The sequence below is a fragment of the Rhodnius prolixus genome, unplaced genomic scaffold, assembly GCF_049639745.1.
Source record: "Rhodnius prolixus isolate KJV_2025 unplaced genomic scaffold, Rpr scaffold_8, whole genome shotgun sequence".
NCBI lineage: Eukaryota > Metazoa > Arthropoda > Insecta > Hemiptera > Reduviidae > Rhodnius > Rhodnius prolixus.
In genome coordinates, this window is record NW_027411593.1 from 29,967,863 (window position 1) to 29,984,274 (window position 16,412).

The 16,412-nt window shown below is 30.1% G+C and overlaps 2 protein-coding genes across 4 annotated transcripts in view; one reads left to right on the forward strand and one right to left on the reverse strand.

Moving 5' to 3' along the window:
- Positions 1 to 16,412, forward strand: part of GABA-B-R3 (gamma-aminobutyric acid type B receptor subunit 3) — a 146,642-nt gene that overhangs the window by 68,491 nt on the left and 61,739 nt on the right. The window contains exon 1 of one of the 3 annotated variants that reach the window (XM_074122259.1): positions 13,696 to 14,004. The exons of 1 other annotated variant lie outside the window; for it this stretch is intronic. In XM_074122259.1, coding sequence (XP_073978360.1) covers positions 13,965 to 14,004 — 40 coding nt within the window. In that variant the 5' untranslated portion in view covers positions 13,696 to 13,964. Of the gene's footprint in view, positions 1 to 13,695; positions 14,005 to 16,412 lie in introns of those variants that run through there. One more of the 3 variants, XM_074122262.1, reaches the window with a different exon arrangement.
- On the reverse strand, positions 11,526 to 13,330 carry LOC141451140 (uncharacterized). Its single transcript, XM_074122286.1, has 3 exons — positions 12,998 to 13,330; positions 12,476 to 12,559; positions 11,526 to 11,853 (listed from the first exon to the last, which is right to left on the reverse strand). The coding sequence occupies exons 1-3, from the start codon at positions 13,162 to 13,164 to the stop codon at positions 11,724 to 11,726; spliced, it is 381 nt and encodes a 126-aa protein (XP_073978387.1). The 5' UTR covers positions 13,165 to 13,330; the 3' UTR covers positions 11,526 to 11,723.

The following is a 16,412-nucleotide window of genomic DNA, read 5'->3' on the forward strand; positions in this document are numbered from 1 at the left end:
AAGCTATAAGGATGGCAGGAATATAGAGTACTGATCCGACTATTAGCTGTAGTTTATGTGAATAGTTGTATATAGTAGAGGGATGAATGTGTGAAGCGAATGTATTTATAAGTAAGAATGGAGAGTGAGTGATATTCTAGTGATAAGCACCTAGACGATGCTGGCTGTATACATAGACGATACTGGCTGCATGGCGAAAGCCAATGCCAAAAAAAAAGGCAAAAAAAAACTCTCAACTATCAAACAATGCGATCTAAATAAATTACGATCCCCAAAAACAGGAAGGTAGCCTAAGCTGAGAACCTAAGCGAGCATTTTTACTAGTGAAGTACTAGTCTTAATAGAAACGATGAATTATGTCCCGTTTATTCCTGTAACGGAAGTAATAACTACTTCCGGATAGTCTTAGTAAACTGACGAAACTAGATAATTGAACGACAATTTGCTAAATCAACTGGACACTAAAATAATTGGTCGAAACAACTTAAAAATTTGTTGTACACTTAATATTTTAGTCTGGATTAAAGGCTATGCTGTTATTAGTGTAAAATAATTTAAAACTTTCCGGTAAAAGAGTGGTATAATACTTCGTAGCTAAGAGGAGGGCTTCAGGGCAATGTCTTCAAGAGTAAATAACACCATTGAGGTATTTCTTGCTAGATTTGAATTCAGTTACGCTGAAGAACTTGCAGATTAAATTTTCAGCTGAGGAGGGAAGTCTTCCCACAAAAAGAAGTTTTACCAGATTATTGTTGCATACAAGTGATTAAAACCGACTTAGCGCAAATCGTGGAATGTCTAATATAAAATTATGATGAAGTTTTCTCTCTTTATTGTTTGCTGTTTCTAGAAAATTTAGGGCGTTCAACAATGAATTAATGTCGCCAGTCAGCACAGGAATGTTACATTCATTCATTCAACTAGAATGAATAACTGCACTTCCGTTAAAATATAACTCAATTTCAGAAGACGAATATGATATGAATCATTAAACTATTAGATTCAAAATTTAAATATAAATATTGTGAATTATTTTTAGCTACAAAATTTTTACAAAGCAATATATTTAATTGAGGTAAAGATAAGATGAATAGAGTGTAATTTCTCCAACTACGAAGTGAAATCCAGTGAATTTACATTATATGTTAATTCACACGAAAATTTAAACAAAAGTTCGATTTTGAAAAAAGAAACCTGTAATTTTAAAATTGTATGAAATTTCACTGATAAAAATGCTTGCATCATTGATATTATCATCAATAAATTCCCAAAGTAAGCATCAGAACAAGAAAATAACCATTTTCTATGAGTAGCCCCAATTAAACTCACTAATTAGTAACACTAATTAGATGATAGAAATTGATGTTTAGGTTTAATGATGCTGGCAATTAGAAGGCTAACTCTTGTCTTTCTTTTGCAACATCGAGAAATTAGAGATGGGCACAACTATTACCAATCATGTTAATAAATATTATTGCAACAGAAACTAGAACTTTATTGGAATTATTATCAACTTACTAGTACATGATACGTTAATTAGATTGAGCTTGTCTAGTCAAGCTTCTAGCCTAGAGCCAAATGTATAAAATTGTCCTCACAAATAATCTTTCTTGTCCTAGAGAAGGAGTTATTTTTATATGCTTTCCAAAAACTAATATTTCAGTACATAGTTCTGAATACAGCATTATACAGTTTGAATTTAAGCGGTTCGATTTAGTTTATAGGGAGAAAATAATATAACTGGCCAATCATGGTCCGTCAACTGTAAAATATTGCATGAAACCAGATGGAAAACCATAATACTTTTACGACAAGACCACATTGTGAATAAATAAACAAAATTTTATCGTTACTGCTTTTTTTACTGTGTTTTAATGAGTACCCTTATCAATTTAATTTTTCAGATTCTTTTAATAATGGACTGTTTTAAACATTTCTCTGTCTTCTTGCTCTCTGTAATAATAAAAAAAGGAAATCGTCCATCTAGAAACCAAGACAAAAAGGAACTATTTATATTTATGCTAATAACATTACTTTCTCTGAGTGCTTGCAAATGGATTGTGTAAAAATTACAGAAAGTTCCAACTTTGCAAAAAAAATTCTCAAAGAAACTATCAGTAACTAACCAGTTGGAATTCTAATAATACTTTTAGTAAACTGCAACATTATAAAAACTGAATAGGTCAAATTGTTTAACAAAAAATGAATACAGTAATTTTCTCTTTAAAATGGTAGCGACCATTTATTTAAATGAAAAGATGTGCCCACTATTGTTCAATAGCTTTATAAAGAGAGAATAGACAATTTAAAAGTGATATTTTAAAAATTACCGCAAATTCTAGAAAATGCACAATATCATATGCCAGAGAGGTTTCCTAATTTCAGAGCTCTCCTAAAAATAATAATAATAATGAGGTAACGTAATTGAATGAATTTTCGTTTACATTATGGGGCAGTTCCAGAGCTCATAGTTACTTCCCATAAATTTACATCTCTTCTCAAGTAAGAACTTAAACGAACCGTCACCTGATAACTAGTTACAAAGAAGATATCATGAATGTCCTACAATGGACCAACCAATGCTTCGCTTTGGACAGTGGTTTTTTGTACAATATCTCTCATCATTATACACTAAATACAAGACACGTTTAGTGACTTTTGCGTTATTTCAAGGAAAGAATAAACCTGCATGCAGCGCTCAAGGTATCCTTATCTCATGGAAGCTACGAAGAAGAAAGTAGTGGATGAGAGCCACTGTTATCTCGTGGAAGTCTTGGAGAAGAAAGAAGTGAAAGAGGCTGCAGAGCAACTATTCCTTAAATTAATTGAATATTGAAAAAAAATAAGGCTGGTTTATTTTCCCCTCACCATTATATTGGTAAATTGAGGCATTAGGAAGGTGACAGTAAATACCAATTTGTTGGTTTTTTACAGTCCTCAAAAATAATAGATGGTTAATGTGAAAACACAATAAATAAATAAACAGAGCAGTGGTTACGCCATTAAGGATCGAAACTAAAACATTAAATATCTATGAAGATGCATTCATCTCTATCTGCTGACTCACATCGCGAGTGTTGCCGATAATTAGGATTTTCAAAGTAATTTGCAACCTTCTCTCGGATATTCCAGAAAATGGAATGTTTTCTTGACATTTATCAGCGGAATAAGAAAGTCTTAACTGTTTATGTTTAATTTCAAAATGTTTTTCTTTCATTAAACTTAAACAAAAAGAAGTCATCTGAACAAAGTTAATAGCAATGTACAAAAACTGTTCTGTTCTGTAAATTGTTTGATAATTAGGTTTGCTACACAGAAAACGCCACATGAAAAACATTATTTAGTTGACTTATTTAAGCGTCAACGCCATGTTAACGAAGTTTTGTTAATTTTGCGTACAGATACAAACCTACAAACACATTATCAAATCCTTTTCTTTTTTTTACTCAGGGTAGAGTCTGTGCAGTCTTAAAATATGTTCGTAAACATCCACTTCTAGCTATTATGAACAATTTAAAAAGAAATCTTTGCAAAGTCTGGGAATTTAGAAAAAAGGCTGGGGTAGAATTAAATTAAATAATGTAGATGAACGTTCTGATCGGAGTGTGATATATCTTATAGTCAACCTGTCTCACATTACTTCTAAAATTCCAGCTCAGACCTAACCTAGATTCTTTCCTGATCTAATAAAAAGCCTATTCGAAGAATTATTCTCTCAAAAGAAAATAAACTTCATTGTGGATAGGAAATTTATTCTTTAATAAAATTTTGTTGCTCTTTATCGTTTCGTTTTTATGTATTTTATTAAATCTTCACATTACGATTCGTAATGAAATACTCGAAGTTAATATTCAATATAATGTAGCCTAAATTATTTGGGCCGTTTTAATTTAATAAAACCCAAGGAAGTTGGTTTGTTGAGAAGATTCTAACAGAACCTCCTCTTTAATTCCTGCTGTATTGTTTAATAATGAAATTATTTCATGGATAGAAAAAGATATGGTTAAAGGAGGGAAATAGCATTATAAGTTAAATAATTATGATACAAAAATTATTTTCTTAAACAAATGAAACAGAAAATAAAATTAAGGAAGTGTTAAAACAATTTTAAATAAAGCTCCAGCTAAAAGACTAGCAAAAAAAAACTTAATGATGTTCCATCTTTAACTAAATCAACAGACAAAACAAGATATACTTCATAAAAAATATTTAACATTCGTAAAATCAGTAATATTAATTAAATAAAGGATTTCCTGACTAATATGGCTTTAGTTCTGCCTCCTGTTTTCCGGATTTATTCCCTCCTTCCGCTAATATGCTCCTCTTCAACCATTATGCTGCACTGCTGCCTTGGTTTTAAAATGTAACTTATTGCATTTTCATTTCTTAAATGGTTCCGTAATCAATAATCTTTTCAATACATTATCCATTGCAATAATTCCTACTTAAACTATCACCAATAAATCTGATTCTTATTGGCCCCATCATATGCTCAACGCAGGTTTGAGCTTTTTTTGTGGATAACAAAATGAACTTCCTTTCCTTATGATTGCTCTGCGTTCTGATACAAATGAAATGGGAAAATATTTAATCTTCCCAGACAAGAAAGTATCACATTATGTACTTATTTATGTGAACCTGCATGACCAAGCCGCTCGCTTTCTCATTATCCATTTTGCTTCCCATTATTCATCAAGATGGTTTTTTATTTAAAGTTAGAAAACCTCCCTTTTTTTATGTAACATTTACGCAAAACTTCCTAATCAAGTTTCCACCTCAAAGAAGTGGAAAAATCAAATCAAAAAAGTGTATTCTCATTAATAATAATGTTTACAAATCTTTAATATCATTTCCAGTCTGGTTACAAAGCGTCAAATTCTAAAACAACTGCTTTTCATTACGTTACCAGTATACCAAATAAAAAAAACATATCCCAGCAACATAACTTTTCTTAACGCTAGACTAGAGTAATTACGAAATTGTAGTAAAGCGGTCTAGAAGCCATAACTGCTTTCTACCCAGTTAGACTGAATAGTTATACTGAAAGTTTTACTGAATAACGGAGTAACTTTTTTGATGTGAGAGAAATTGCCAACTGGTTTGATTTCATGTTTTCCAAATAACTTTTACTTTAAATAATAAAAGAAATTTACAATTGTAAATGTTGATCAAATTTTTAAAATTTTATTTTGTATTTGTTTAAATCAAATATCATCTTAACTTCCTCCATTATTCTCGATCAACAAATCCGGATTCTCCTGCGATTATCTACACTCACCTTACTTTTGTCATTTTACAGATAATTAAAGTGCCTGCTAAAATCAACTGATCAGATTCCCTACAAGTAATTTTCCTGTAAAAAGAAAAGTGCCTGGAATGAAGCCAGTTTGATTCTACTCTCTAAAACTTCCTTCCAATTACATCCAGCTTTTCACCTAACTATACTGCTACAATAAAAAGCTGATGTGATAGCTAGTTCATGTCTATAACTAGTTCAACAGAAAGTCTAAATTTAACTTTATTTCCTAAGTTCAGGCAGCATCTTCTTCAAAAAAGAACTACTAACACTAAAGGAGTAGAGTATGCTTTTTTACTTTTATTTTTTTAAATCAGAGCTAAAACTTTTAATTTATTTAATAGGCTGGATTTCCTTTTAAATGCTGCCAGTACTATTATTTATACTCCTTTCATTTAAGAAATCTTCATAGATTAGTAATCAGGAACAAACATATTATTTATATGTTATTACCATTTTTAATTTAACTTGCGTCAACATCTGAAGTCATTGGCGGTCAGTCTTTTCAGTAACCTGCAAGGCCAGATGAACTTATTATTTCGTCCATGTGGGACTAGGCCGTAGACTATAAAAAGCCTTAAATAGGTCATTATAAATTACTTAGAGAAACAATTGCTTAAAGTCAGTCATTTATAAAGAATAAGCCCCTTTATGACTTGAGGGTAATTCATCAAGCATTAAGCAATTTGTATAATTGTATAACAATTCTTGTCATAATTAAGATATAAATAAAATTCTGTATTTAGTGGTCATCACACCACAGGAACTTCTCGTCCAGACTACATTAATGATTAACGCAACTTAAAAAACATCTATGTACTTTGGTAGGCGACATAAAACAATATAACAAAGTACACATTGATCTAATACATTCTTAAGTTTCATTACAGTTATGTAGATTATTTGCTCCTATTTTTACTTTATACAATTTGGAGTACATGGAAAGGTATTAAATAGTGAAATATAACATATATTTGAATATTTATAAAAAAATATTTAAAAAAACACAAAAGTTTTGCAGTTGAGACAATGTCATTATAAATCTATAAATATCTGTATTATAAATATAGCACTACCGTTAACAGAATTCATTTACCTAATTTCAGTCCAATGATCCAATAATGTGACTTCATATTTTAAGTACTTCTGTCATATAGTAAATATTTTATTCTTTTTATAGAGTCTTCTGTTTGGTCGAATGTTGATATCCTCACAACTTCTAGATATATAGGTTGAAAGATAATGGGTTCTGATGGGTTGTATATAGGGCAACTGAGCAAGACACACTCTAAGGTTCTAGGTTTCATACGGTGAACGTTCATGTAGCTATTTGTGTCAACGGAGTGGATACTGACATTTTTTTTTTTAAATAAAATTCTGTTCAATTTGTCTTCTCTATTGACCTAACATTCTCACTTTGTCCATAGCACAATTGAACCTCACTTATCCTAATGTATTGAAGGTAGAATTAAGTAACTGGCTACTTCTACAGAGGTAGTACCGATCTCATCTATTTTTTTATTTTTAAATATTTATTACTGAATTAAAGCCGATTCGTCTACCAGTAAATGTTTGTATAGGTTTTTGGAATGTTAAAAAAAGTAATTTTAGTATTATGAGGACTTAAAGCTCTAATAATTTGCTAACATTTTTAATCTGTAAAATGCATCGCTCCAAGATATACCGTGCAATACCAGATGATCTTCGAATAATAACAACATTAATTTCTCTGCTATCTGCTCCAAAATAAATTAGATGATTAGATATAGGATAAAGCTTTCTGCCTGGGAAGAGACTTATTTATCAATATTTTATCGTCTGTTGAACTAAGTGAAAATATTTTCACTCTTAATCTTTGATATGAGAACAAAACATTCCATCTCTAAAATTAAACTTTTGCAGATATTCTAACATCCCTTCGATATTTCTCCTTAGGTTTGGGCTTTTCTCTAAACATTTTTGTAATTTTTACATTTCATTTCATAATGTCAAATTCAGGTTGGGTATGAAATGTATTTATCACTTAGAATTGAGCTAAGAGGTTAGCATGGTTTGTTTTGTGAACTAACAGAGAATAATGAAAGATTTATTATTTTTATTTTAAATAAACATTTTTACTTTTATTCTGGATACAAAAGTGAATAAAAAAAAAATTATTTACATGAAATACTGTCTGGTGAAGTATGTATTGTATGCCACAGCAGCACTTATAAAATATCAGTATATACCTAAAATAAAGGGACCTTTTCCACCATTTATTCATTTGCAAAGATGAAGTTACTATATTTAGTGAAGGATGAATTCTGGTGCCATTAAGGATTTTTGTAAACAACCATACACCAATATGTAGGAGCATTTATACGTTTGTGAAAAGTTGAATAGTTAATGAATATATGAACTTAGTGTGAAATTTCAGTTTTGAAATATCAAGTTAGATCGAATGAATTCAGCGCATAGAACAGTCAGCACATAAATGAAAATTGTGGAGAATGGCATTCCACTTGAATAGTTGTGAAGTACCACTATGTAGCTGCTGTTTACAACTTTGTTATTTGCAGAGTCCTCTCTCTTTTCTCTCACACACTAAATTTAACTCTCAATTTGTGAAAATGTTTTATAGAATTTATATTGTTTTTGACTTAAGGATGTTAATGCCCTTCGAATAATATATTCTAATGAAACAAAACAGTTTAGGTACTGTTAATATAATAATGTACTTTGAAAAAGTTAGCATTAATTCTAATAGAAACTCAGATGCTAATCTAATTTTTCTTATTTAGATATTTTTAAAAATCGGTTGAGAGCATACTGTTATAAGAAACGTTAAACTTTTTCATCCCTTATGTAGAATAATAAGTCCTGGGGAGTTACCCAAATTTACAATTAATTTTGTGAAATACCTGTTTATATGTTACTATAAAGTGAGTCTAGTTTGAAATTCAATATGAAGACATGGCATTAAATTCTCCAAAATTTGTGTGGAGAAAAAATAATGTTTAGCAGAAACAAAAAACTTTCTAATTTACCTTTTTTTAAAGTTTGAATTTATACAAAATATAAACTCCTAACCATCAGGTAAAGCAATTAGATATCCAGTTAAAGAGAGCTGAACTATTGAATTAGGTTTGAATTTTGTAGTAATAAAATTTAGTCACAAGTGTATCTGAAACCGAGGCCTCCCAGTTACAGATAGTTGCATGTTTACAACCATACTTACGACTTTCTATATTCACTTTTTTGTAAAGATAATTTTGAGAGAAGATTTTATCCCTGATATCCCCTAAAAATCGATTGATCTCTGAAAAGCGGAAGTCCAAAATGATCCCCATTCTTCGTATGTTTTCATTCTTCTAAAGACTTATTATACCAAAAATTATTTCTTTCATGAGACACTTATTGATCAAAGAGTGGTAGAATGTTTTCTAAGGGAATGAAAAATGGTTTTTTTCTTCCTGACCGGTTGCGTTTCACATCCTCACATTCTGTAAGCAGTACCAACACTTAGATGAGAACTAAGTGAAGGTTAGATATATAGCGCACTTTGATTAATGATAAAGCACTGCGGGTCAGTTAGTTTTACTAAAACGAGGGACTCACCAAGCTTTTCTACGGATAATGTACGATTCAAGTGCAAGTTGAAGTAATTCTACGTCGAAATTTCAACTTGAACTTTTTGTTTTGGTTTTGCACTATATACTCTAGTATACAGAAATTAGATTATTTAAGAATAATTGAGAACATCATTAAGGTTTGCTAATTTAGAAGAATTTTTTTTAGACAACAATTTGTAGCGATATTATTTTGAAGCGGTTGCTAATATGCTTTACTCAGATTTCTCATCACATTAAATAAAATCCAAGGGATAGACCTGTAATCGAACCCAGTATCTCTGTACTTCTTAGCTTTGCAGGTCGCACCTGCAAAGATTATAGATTAATCATTATAGATTAATCTGATCTTAGATTATTTTCTTCGTAGGAGCCTTTTACTGTTCACTGAAAAAGGATACGGGCAGGCACTAATAACCTCTGACGTTGACCTACCTTAACTTGAATAATAATTATGTAAGAATAAATAGATAGTAATAAAAGTTGTAAGTCTCTAAATTTACATTATTTAACGAAGAGGAATCGTCAAAGTCGTAGTAGTGCTGTTAGAATGGTTAAGGGTATTCCTATCTTAATTGAGTCCATTAGAGCAGCAAGGCTGTAACTGGAGCACTTTAACTTCCCTATATTTCACAATGTAGAACTACTTCTGTACCAGTTGTTGCTCAGTTAGGGTGGATGTAGGTAATAATAAGCTCTTTCAAATGGTAATCTCCTGATTACAATGGAAAATAGTTTCAGCACCTGTTAGCTAGAGCTACCAACTTGCTTTGAAAATAATTTGATACGGGGTGGTAACATGTTTTTTAATCAATATTTAGGAACTATATTAAAGGATAATTTTGCCCACAGTTGATTATTAACCGTTTTCTATTGTAATGTTTAATTAAATCTAAATGCAGGTAACTAATTCAATCAGATTTATTGATTCAAGCAATATCAGGTTAACTGTTCAATTCTATCTTCAGTTTCTTACATGTCAGGCACTGGTTCAATTGAAAACATCTAGGGTGTACATTCACACGAATTTCTAGTTAATTAGTAATTAAACTACTGGCAAATTAGAAAGCTAGGAAAACATCAGGAGAATTTAAACTTTTAGAAAGTTATTTTATGGGAAATATTGAACCTAAAAGATTCGAGAAGAAAGTCTGACACATTCATAAAATGTGAACCTTTCCAGATTATTATCTACTGTAAAATATAGTTTCCAATGTACAGTGATAAAAATACTCCTGACTATTGGTCTAATGACATTGGTATGTAAAAATAAACAAAGAAGTTCTAAACTAAAAGGTATTCTCTAACTACAATAAATAATGTTCGAATTTTCTTACATAATGTACAATAAGCTAATGGGCTTGTTCATAATCTAATTCCAAAGATTATTACACTGATTTAGTACAGCAGAGATATTTGTATTATATTCTAATAAACATAGCAAGAATAATTTCTGTAAACACGTTTCTCTTAAAGTCAAAAGATGTAAAATATTAGTCTTGAATAGAAAGGATTCAAGACTGGTTAATCACTTATTAACTCACAATAAATAGCAAATCCTAAAAGTTATCCGCCTGTTAATGAAATTTTAAATTAGTAGTTGAATCATGATTAACACGGATTACTTGAAAAAACTAATACTAATAATATAAACATTCTTTTGAATCCAAAAGGCACATTTTGTTCCATCTCAAGGAAAACTTGTCTTTTGGGTAATGACTTATCTTTTCCTCTAAAAAATGTAATATATAATATATATAACAGTATCCTGTTCCATAAATAATTTTATTTATTATGGCTAAATATCTTTAAACTGAATCATTTCCAAAAGCACTCAGCATATTGGTAGGTACGTTTGCAATTAACAAAACAATAGTGGTGTCAATGTCCAATTTCACCTCTTTGTCCTCGGTGTTTAACTGATTAATTGATTCGCTTAAATTAACGTTTTCTCAACTAAAAGTGAGGAGATGAAATCGATAGCCCATAATTTTTGCTACGGTCTATACGCTTCAATTACACTCATTATTAATTACCCTATTTTAAAAACTTTTTTTTGCATAGGATCTTTAAAATTTGAATCTGTGCATCTATTTACATACCATATTGAGTCAAAGATTAGTTTTAGTTTTTGCATTCAATTGGTCAAATTTACAGATTGGCTAGAAAAATTATTTATGTACAATGCAAGAAAAAAGCAAGTAATGCTAGGAAAATGTTAAATATCTTTTTTTAAAATATTACATAATAATCCGATTTGGCACTTCTTTTTTGCAGTGGAATAAGCTTCACAATGAATGGTACAATAATTTGAAAGAACTATTTTTGAAACAGTTCAGCGGAAATTTGGTTAGGAAATGTTTGTGCCTAATCCTACCTACCATTCTATTCAGCAGTATAGTGAAATAGGGTTCAAACCTGAATACTACTCCTGTACACGATCAGAATCTGATATAAAGTTTCAGTTAAAAGCAACATGCTGGGAGTGCAAAAATAACTTCAACCCTTCTATAAATGGTTCTCCTTTCTTTGCTAACCAGAAAAGATGATCACCCAATTTCAGTTGGGATAAATAAAGTTTAGGATTTTGAAATAAATGAGAGTGAATTTGCACAAAAATATCAACTTTAGCTCATATTTATTTAATCTTATTATTTCAATACATTGTAACAACTTTAATAGAAATATAATATATTACTATTCATTTATAAACCTCAATCATGACAGACACTTTATAGAACTTTAATAACATTAAAATATAAACAAACAACAATTAAATAATAATGTACTGGACATTTACCAATGGAATAATCATCATATCAGAAAGTAATGGAATTATCCAAAGAAAATGACAATTTATTAGGTGATTTCATAGTGTATTCCTTGACAGTAGTTATTTTGCTCCCGCCAGGTTTCTCTTCTACCCTGGTAACTTTTAACGTCATCTCACTGCACATTGATAATTACAAAACAATTATTTAAAAAAGTAAAGTAATTACCTATTTTTTCTTTATGTCCAACTGTAATTTTTTTTTATTAACCATTTAATAAAATCCAAGGCCTGAGACCAGGAATCGAACCCAATACCACAATACATATTAATTCCACAGGTCTCGCCTCTAACCGCTTTATTTAAAAAATATATATACATATATTCACTCTTTATATATACATGTAACTTTTGAACTTTTAACTTATTTTCGTTTTCAAAGCGATTTTTTTTTTCTGGATAACCAGTTTGTGAATTTTCTTTTAGTAAAGTGTGGCTATTTCATAAGCGATCTGAATTTTTAATCAACATTTTTAACCAAATAATCATTTTAATTTTTCGGTTCAAACAACTAAGGTACCTTTAAAGGGAAATTTATCCTTTCAAATTCTTTAAAACCTTATAAATATTACTATGATTATTTCTTGGTATTTTTCATTCCAGTTTTCTTTGTATAACTTTTAATGTTATATTTTAATGGAATTATATAAAAGCAAACGAAACTGTGGCCACAGAGAGAAATTTCCTCTATTAAATATTTCAAAAAGTATTAAATATAATTATTCAGTTTGAAATATTTACCTTTGTGTTGGGGTTTTCTTCTTTGCATAACATCTGGGTTCTTTTTGAATGGTTTTTGAGAGCACCAAACTAGTAGCATTATTTCTGTAGAAAATAAGAAATAATTAACTCTTGTTTATAATCATGAAAGTAACTGAGTCCATAATTCAGATTTTTCGAAGACATTCAACCGAACATTGATACCTTTTTTATTATCATTATTGAAAAAAATTTTTCGACATTCCGGATTTTAATCCAAAGCGGAAAAGTAGTAATAATTTGTATTCCCTTGGGTTTATTACGAATTAAAAAAAATAACAAAATACGAAAAAATAAACATTAAATAAAGGTTAAATTTAATTTAAGTTTAAAAGAAAAGTGTATTTTTCTATGAAAGTTGTATTGTTGCTTGAATGTATTTTTCAAAAATTAAGCATGATTACGAGAATTAATCATGATTACTATTAATGTAATGAAGTAACCAATTTTATTAAACTAGTATCAAAAATTATACAAAAATATAGAATAAAAACTTCTAATTACCTAGTTGAGGTAGCCGGCGAAATAACTTTTCCTTTAGCATTCCTTATAGGTGTGGCAACAGCAGTTGTTTTCGGACTGGATTTTTTTACAATTCCTTTTGGAGCTGGACTTGAAGTTATCGGACTTGTTGGAGTTCTTGGCCTTTCTACTGCCCGACATCTATGCATTTTGTTTAATTTTTATTTACCAGCAATATAAAGGGAAAAATCACACCGAATCGCTACACGAAATTGCAATATTTAAAAGAGCGTGCAACTGCTGATCTTTCAATACTAATAATTTAAAGGTAGCAACAGCATGTTGAACTTTGGTTAGCCTTTTTCTCTACACTTGTAGTTTCATATTATTCATTTGTTTACATAATATTTTCTCTTACATATTATTTAATGGACTTTTAAATAAACTATGCACTTATTAATTTTGATGCAGAAAGCGAGTATTTCAATTGCACTATTGCAAATGTATTTAGACAATTTAACAATTAAAATGCTTTTTTCTTTTTTTTTTCAATGATTTGATGAAATATTTTTCTAGTTAATTTAACAGAACGAACTTTTTAAGTTCTTAAATAATAAAAGAGCGGTTCAATTTTATGAAAGATGTATTATTTGAAATTTGTATTGTTTATAAGTTCACCTAATTAAGTTTGTAAGTTGTGGGAGATATTTTTGAAACATCATTGAATTTGGGAAAAAAAAAATTTTACTCATTGGGCATTGTATTGTATTATCCGCAAGTAACATAATTATTTATTTTTATGTAAATCATAAATTTTATCAATAATACATTCTGATAATTTAAATAAACATTTAATTCGCTAATTCTTAAAGGTTTTTTTTTTGGGAGGTACATTTTTACTAGTAAATTGAACGGATATCTTAACTTTTTGAAATTTCTTTTTATTCTCGCGCGTCTGTTGTTTAAATAAAATTCTACGTTTAAAATAAGTTGCAGCGACTGATTACAAATGTCTACTGTTAAACGCCACACGAATCCCTCTTTCGGTAGTAAGTACAATCTTTAAACTTCTTACTTTATTATCTTATTTATTACTACTTAATTTCTTTAAACTTATTTAGCTTAATATAAGTTAAAATCAATATTCATTAAGCTTTAACAAAATAATTTTAATAAGATATTTGATAATTTTCCAAATCTTCCATAATCCATCTAAAAATAATTCCATCATAAAATATATGAAATAAAAATGTAAGGCTGGCATGAATTTTGTAACTATAAGGAAGATCGAATAAATAATTTTCAAGAAACGTGGAGAAATAATTAGCGGATTCTTCTTCAGGAAACTAATTTTTCTAAATTCGGTATTTTGGCAAAGTATCTTATTTTTATAAAACCTTATCTCTTTCGAAGCAGACATGGTTTCTCTCTCACTCTTACTTTGCTAGTAGTAATTTTTTCGAATCTCATTCCCACGCATCTTTAATGGAAAGATATCATTCGTTATGTGAGTTATGAGCTAGAATTACTTGTCAATTGGAACGTATGAGAAGAAATTACAGGTCTGTGAACTAGAAGTGAAAGCAATGTCCTTAGGTGTGATCAATACAAGAAATCCAGTGGAAACTTGATCTCACATCTACATAGATAGATCAGCTGTTTTACCAAAAATGAGAGCGGGATTCATAATTCCCAGGGTTTTTTTTCTTGGTATTTTAACAATCGGGCCACAAATTTTGAAGCCGAAGTGAAAACTGAAAACGAGCCGGTAATAAGTCTTAAAAACCTAGACACTGCCAAATGCAAGACTTTATCTTCGTAGATTCACAGGCGGCCAAAAAAACCTTAATATTCTCAATACCGGCTGACCGTAACAACTTTATCATCACAAAAAAGACAAAAACAATGTGATAATCCTGGAAACAAGGTGGTAAACTAGCGAACCAGGACGCAACTTTATACTGCTTACCCATCACTTATCGACAAACCCAACCTTATGTTAAATATATATGCAAAGCTTTAATATGAAACTGAAAGAAAACTGTAAGCCAGCAGAATGGCAGATCTGCTAATGGCCAACATCCGCTCAAACATAACTAGGTGGGGCAAATTTTGGTCTCGCTACGGGCCAAGATTACCTGCAGCAGCACCTAGGGAATTGAGTTGTGGGCTGTGCATTGTGTATCAGTGGTACTGAAATGGACGAGAAACATCTCTTAGCTGGCACAATGAGGTAGCCTTTGAAGGATCAGACAGGAATTCCAATATTGCAGTAAAAGTAAACTAAAGTAATCGCCTATTTTTTCAGGCGGGGCTTAACATCCAACTACCAATTAGGTGTCATGGACGGAGGAGACTAGCAAACATACTTTACTGTAAATTCCTTTTATTAACCATTAAATAAAAATCCAAGGCCTAAGACCGGGAATCGAACCCAGTGCCACAATACATATTAGCTCCGCAGGTCTCGCCCTCAATATTACAGTGTGCTGAAAAGAAATGGCAAAATTGTAACCCACTGGCGTTGAATAAATAAATAAATAAAAACTCGTTAAAATTGTAGACTAACAAACTTTTATATAAAGTTCTTTCACTTGGATATTTTTCGGTAAAATTTTAGAGATGTAGATGAAACTGGCGTTTTGCTGATTTCTAAAATGCTTATTCGGTATAATGGACGGTTTTCTTATCATCTATATAACATTTATTTCTTTCACAAAAGTTAAGCAAAAATTCAGAAAAACAACTATTGTTGTTGGAAAAGTATTAAAACTTTGACACAACATCTTTTTCAACTCATCTTTTATTCCTCCAGCCTTCGTAGATTTAATGTACTGTGTCGAGTATTTTCTGCTCTTAAAGATTTTGGAATCTTTATTTAGTGTTCGCTCTTTGTTTGTGGATTTATGAAACTGGATTTGACAGCTTACAATTTTTTCATATCTTTCTGGTTTGCGTATTTGTATTTTACAACACAAGAATATGCATGAATTATGAAAAGATGCAGAATGTTATTTATTTAAATTGTTTCATCAATTTAACAGCAATTTGATTATTTTGCCATTTATATGCTTAAATATTTAGTAAGAAGTAAGAGTTTTATGTATTTTAGAAACAAATTTTTATGTTGATTTAAAGTCTATATTTATATATGTGGCCTGGAATTAAAGGACTACTGAAGTAAAGGTTTAAAGTAATTTCGTGCTTGTAACATTAGTGCTTCAAACTTGTTAAGCAAACATCTTATTTAGATACAGCAGAGTACATACAAGAAGTAAACTCGGTAGACCTTATTTGCTCTACATTTCTAGAGCTAACCAGTTATATTTAAATAAATTGCAACACGATTTAGAAAACTGTAATTTTGTATGTAATAAGGCCAGATTGTATTTTATATGCAATTCTGCCTTTTTTTTTATGATTCAATTCTTTTTTTTTGCTAGATTCAATTAAATCT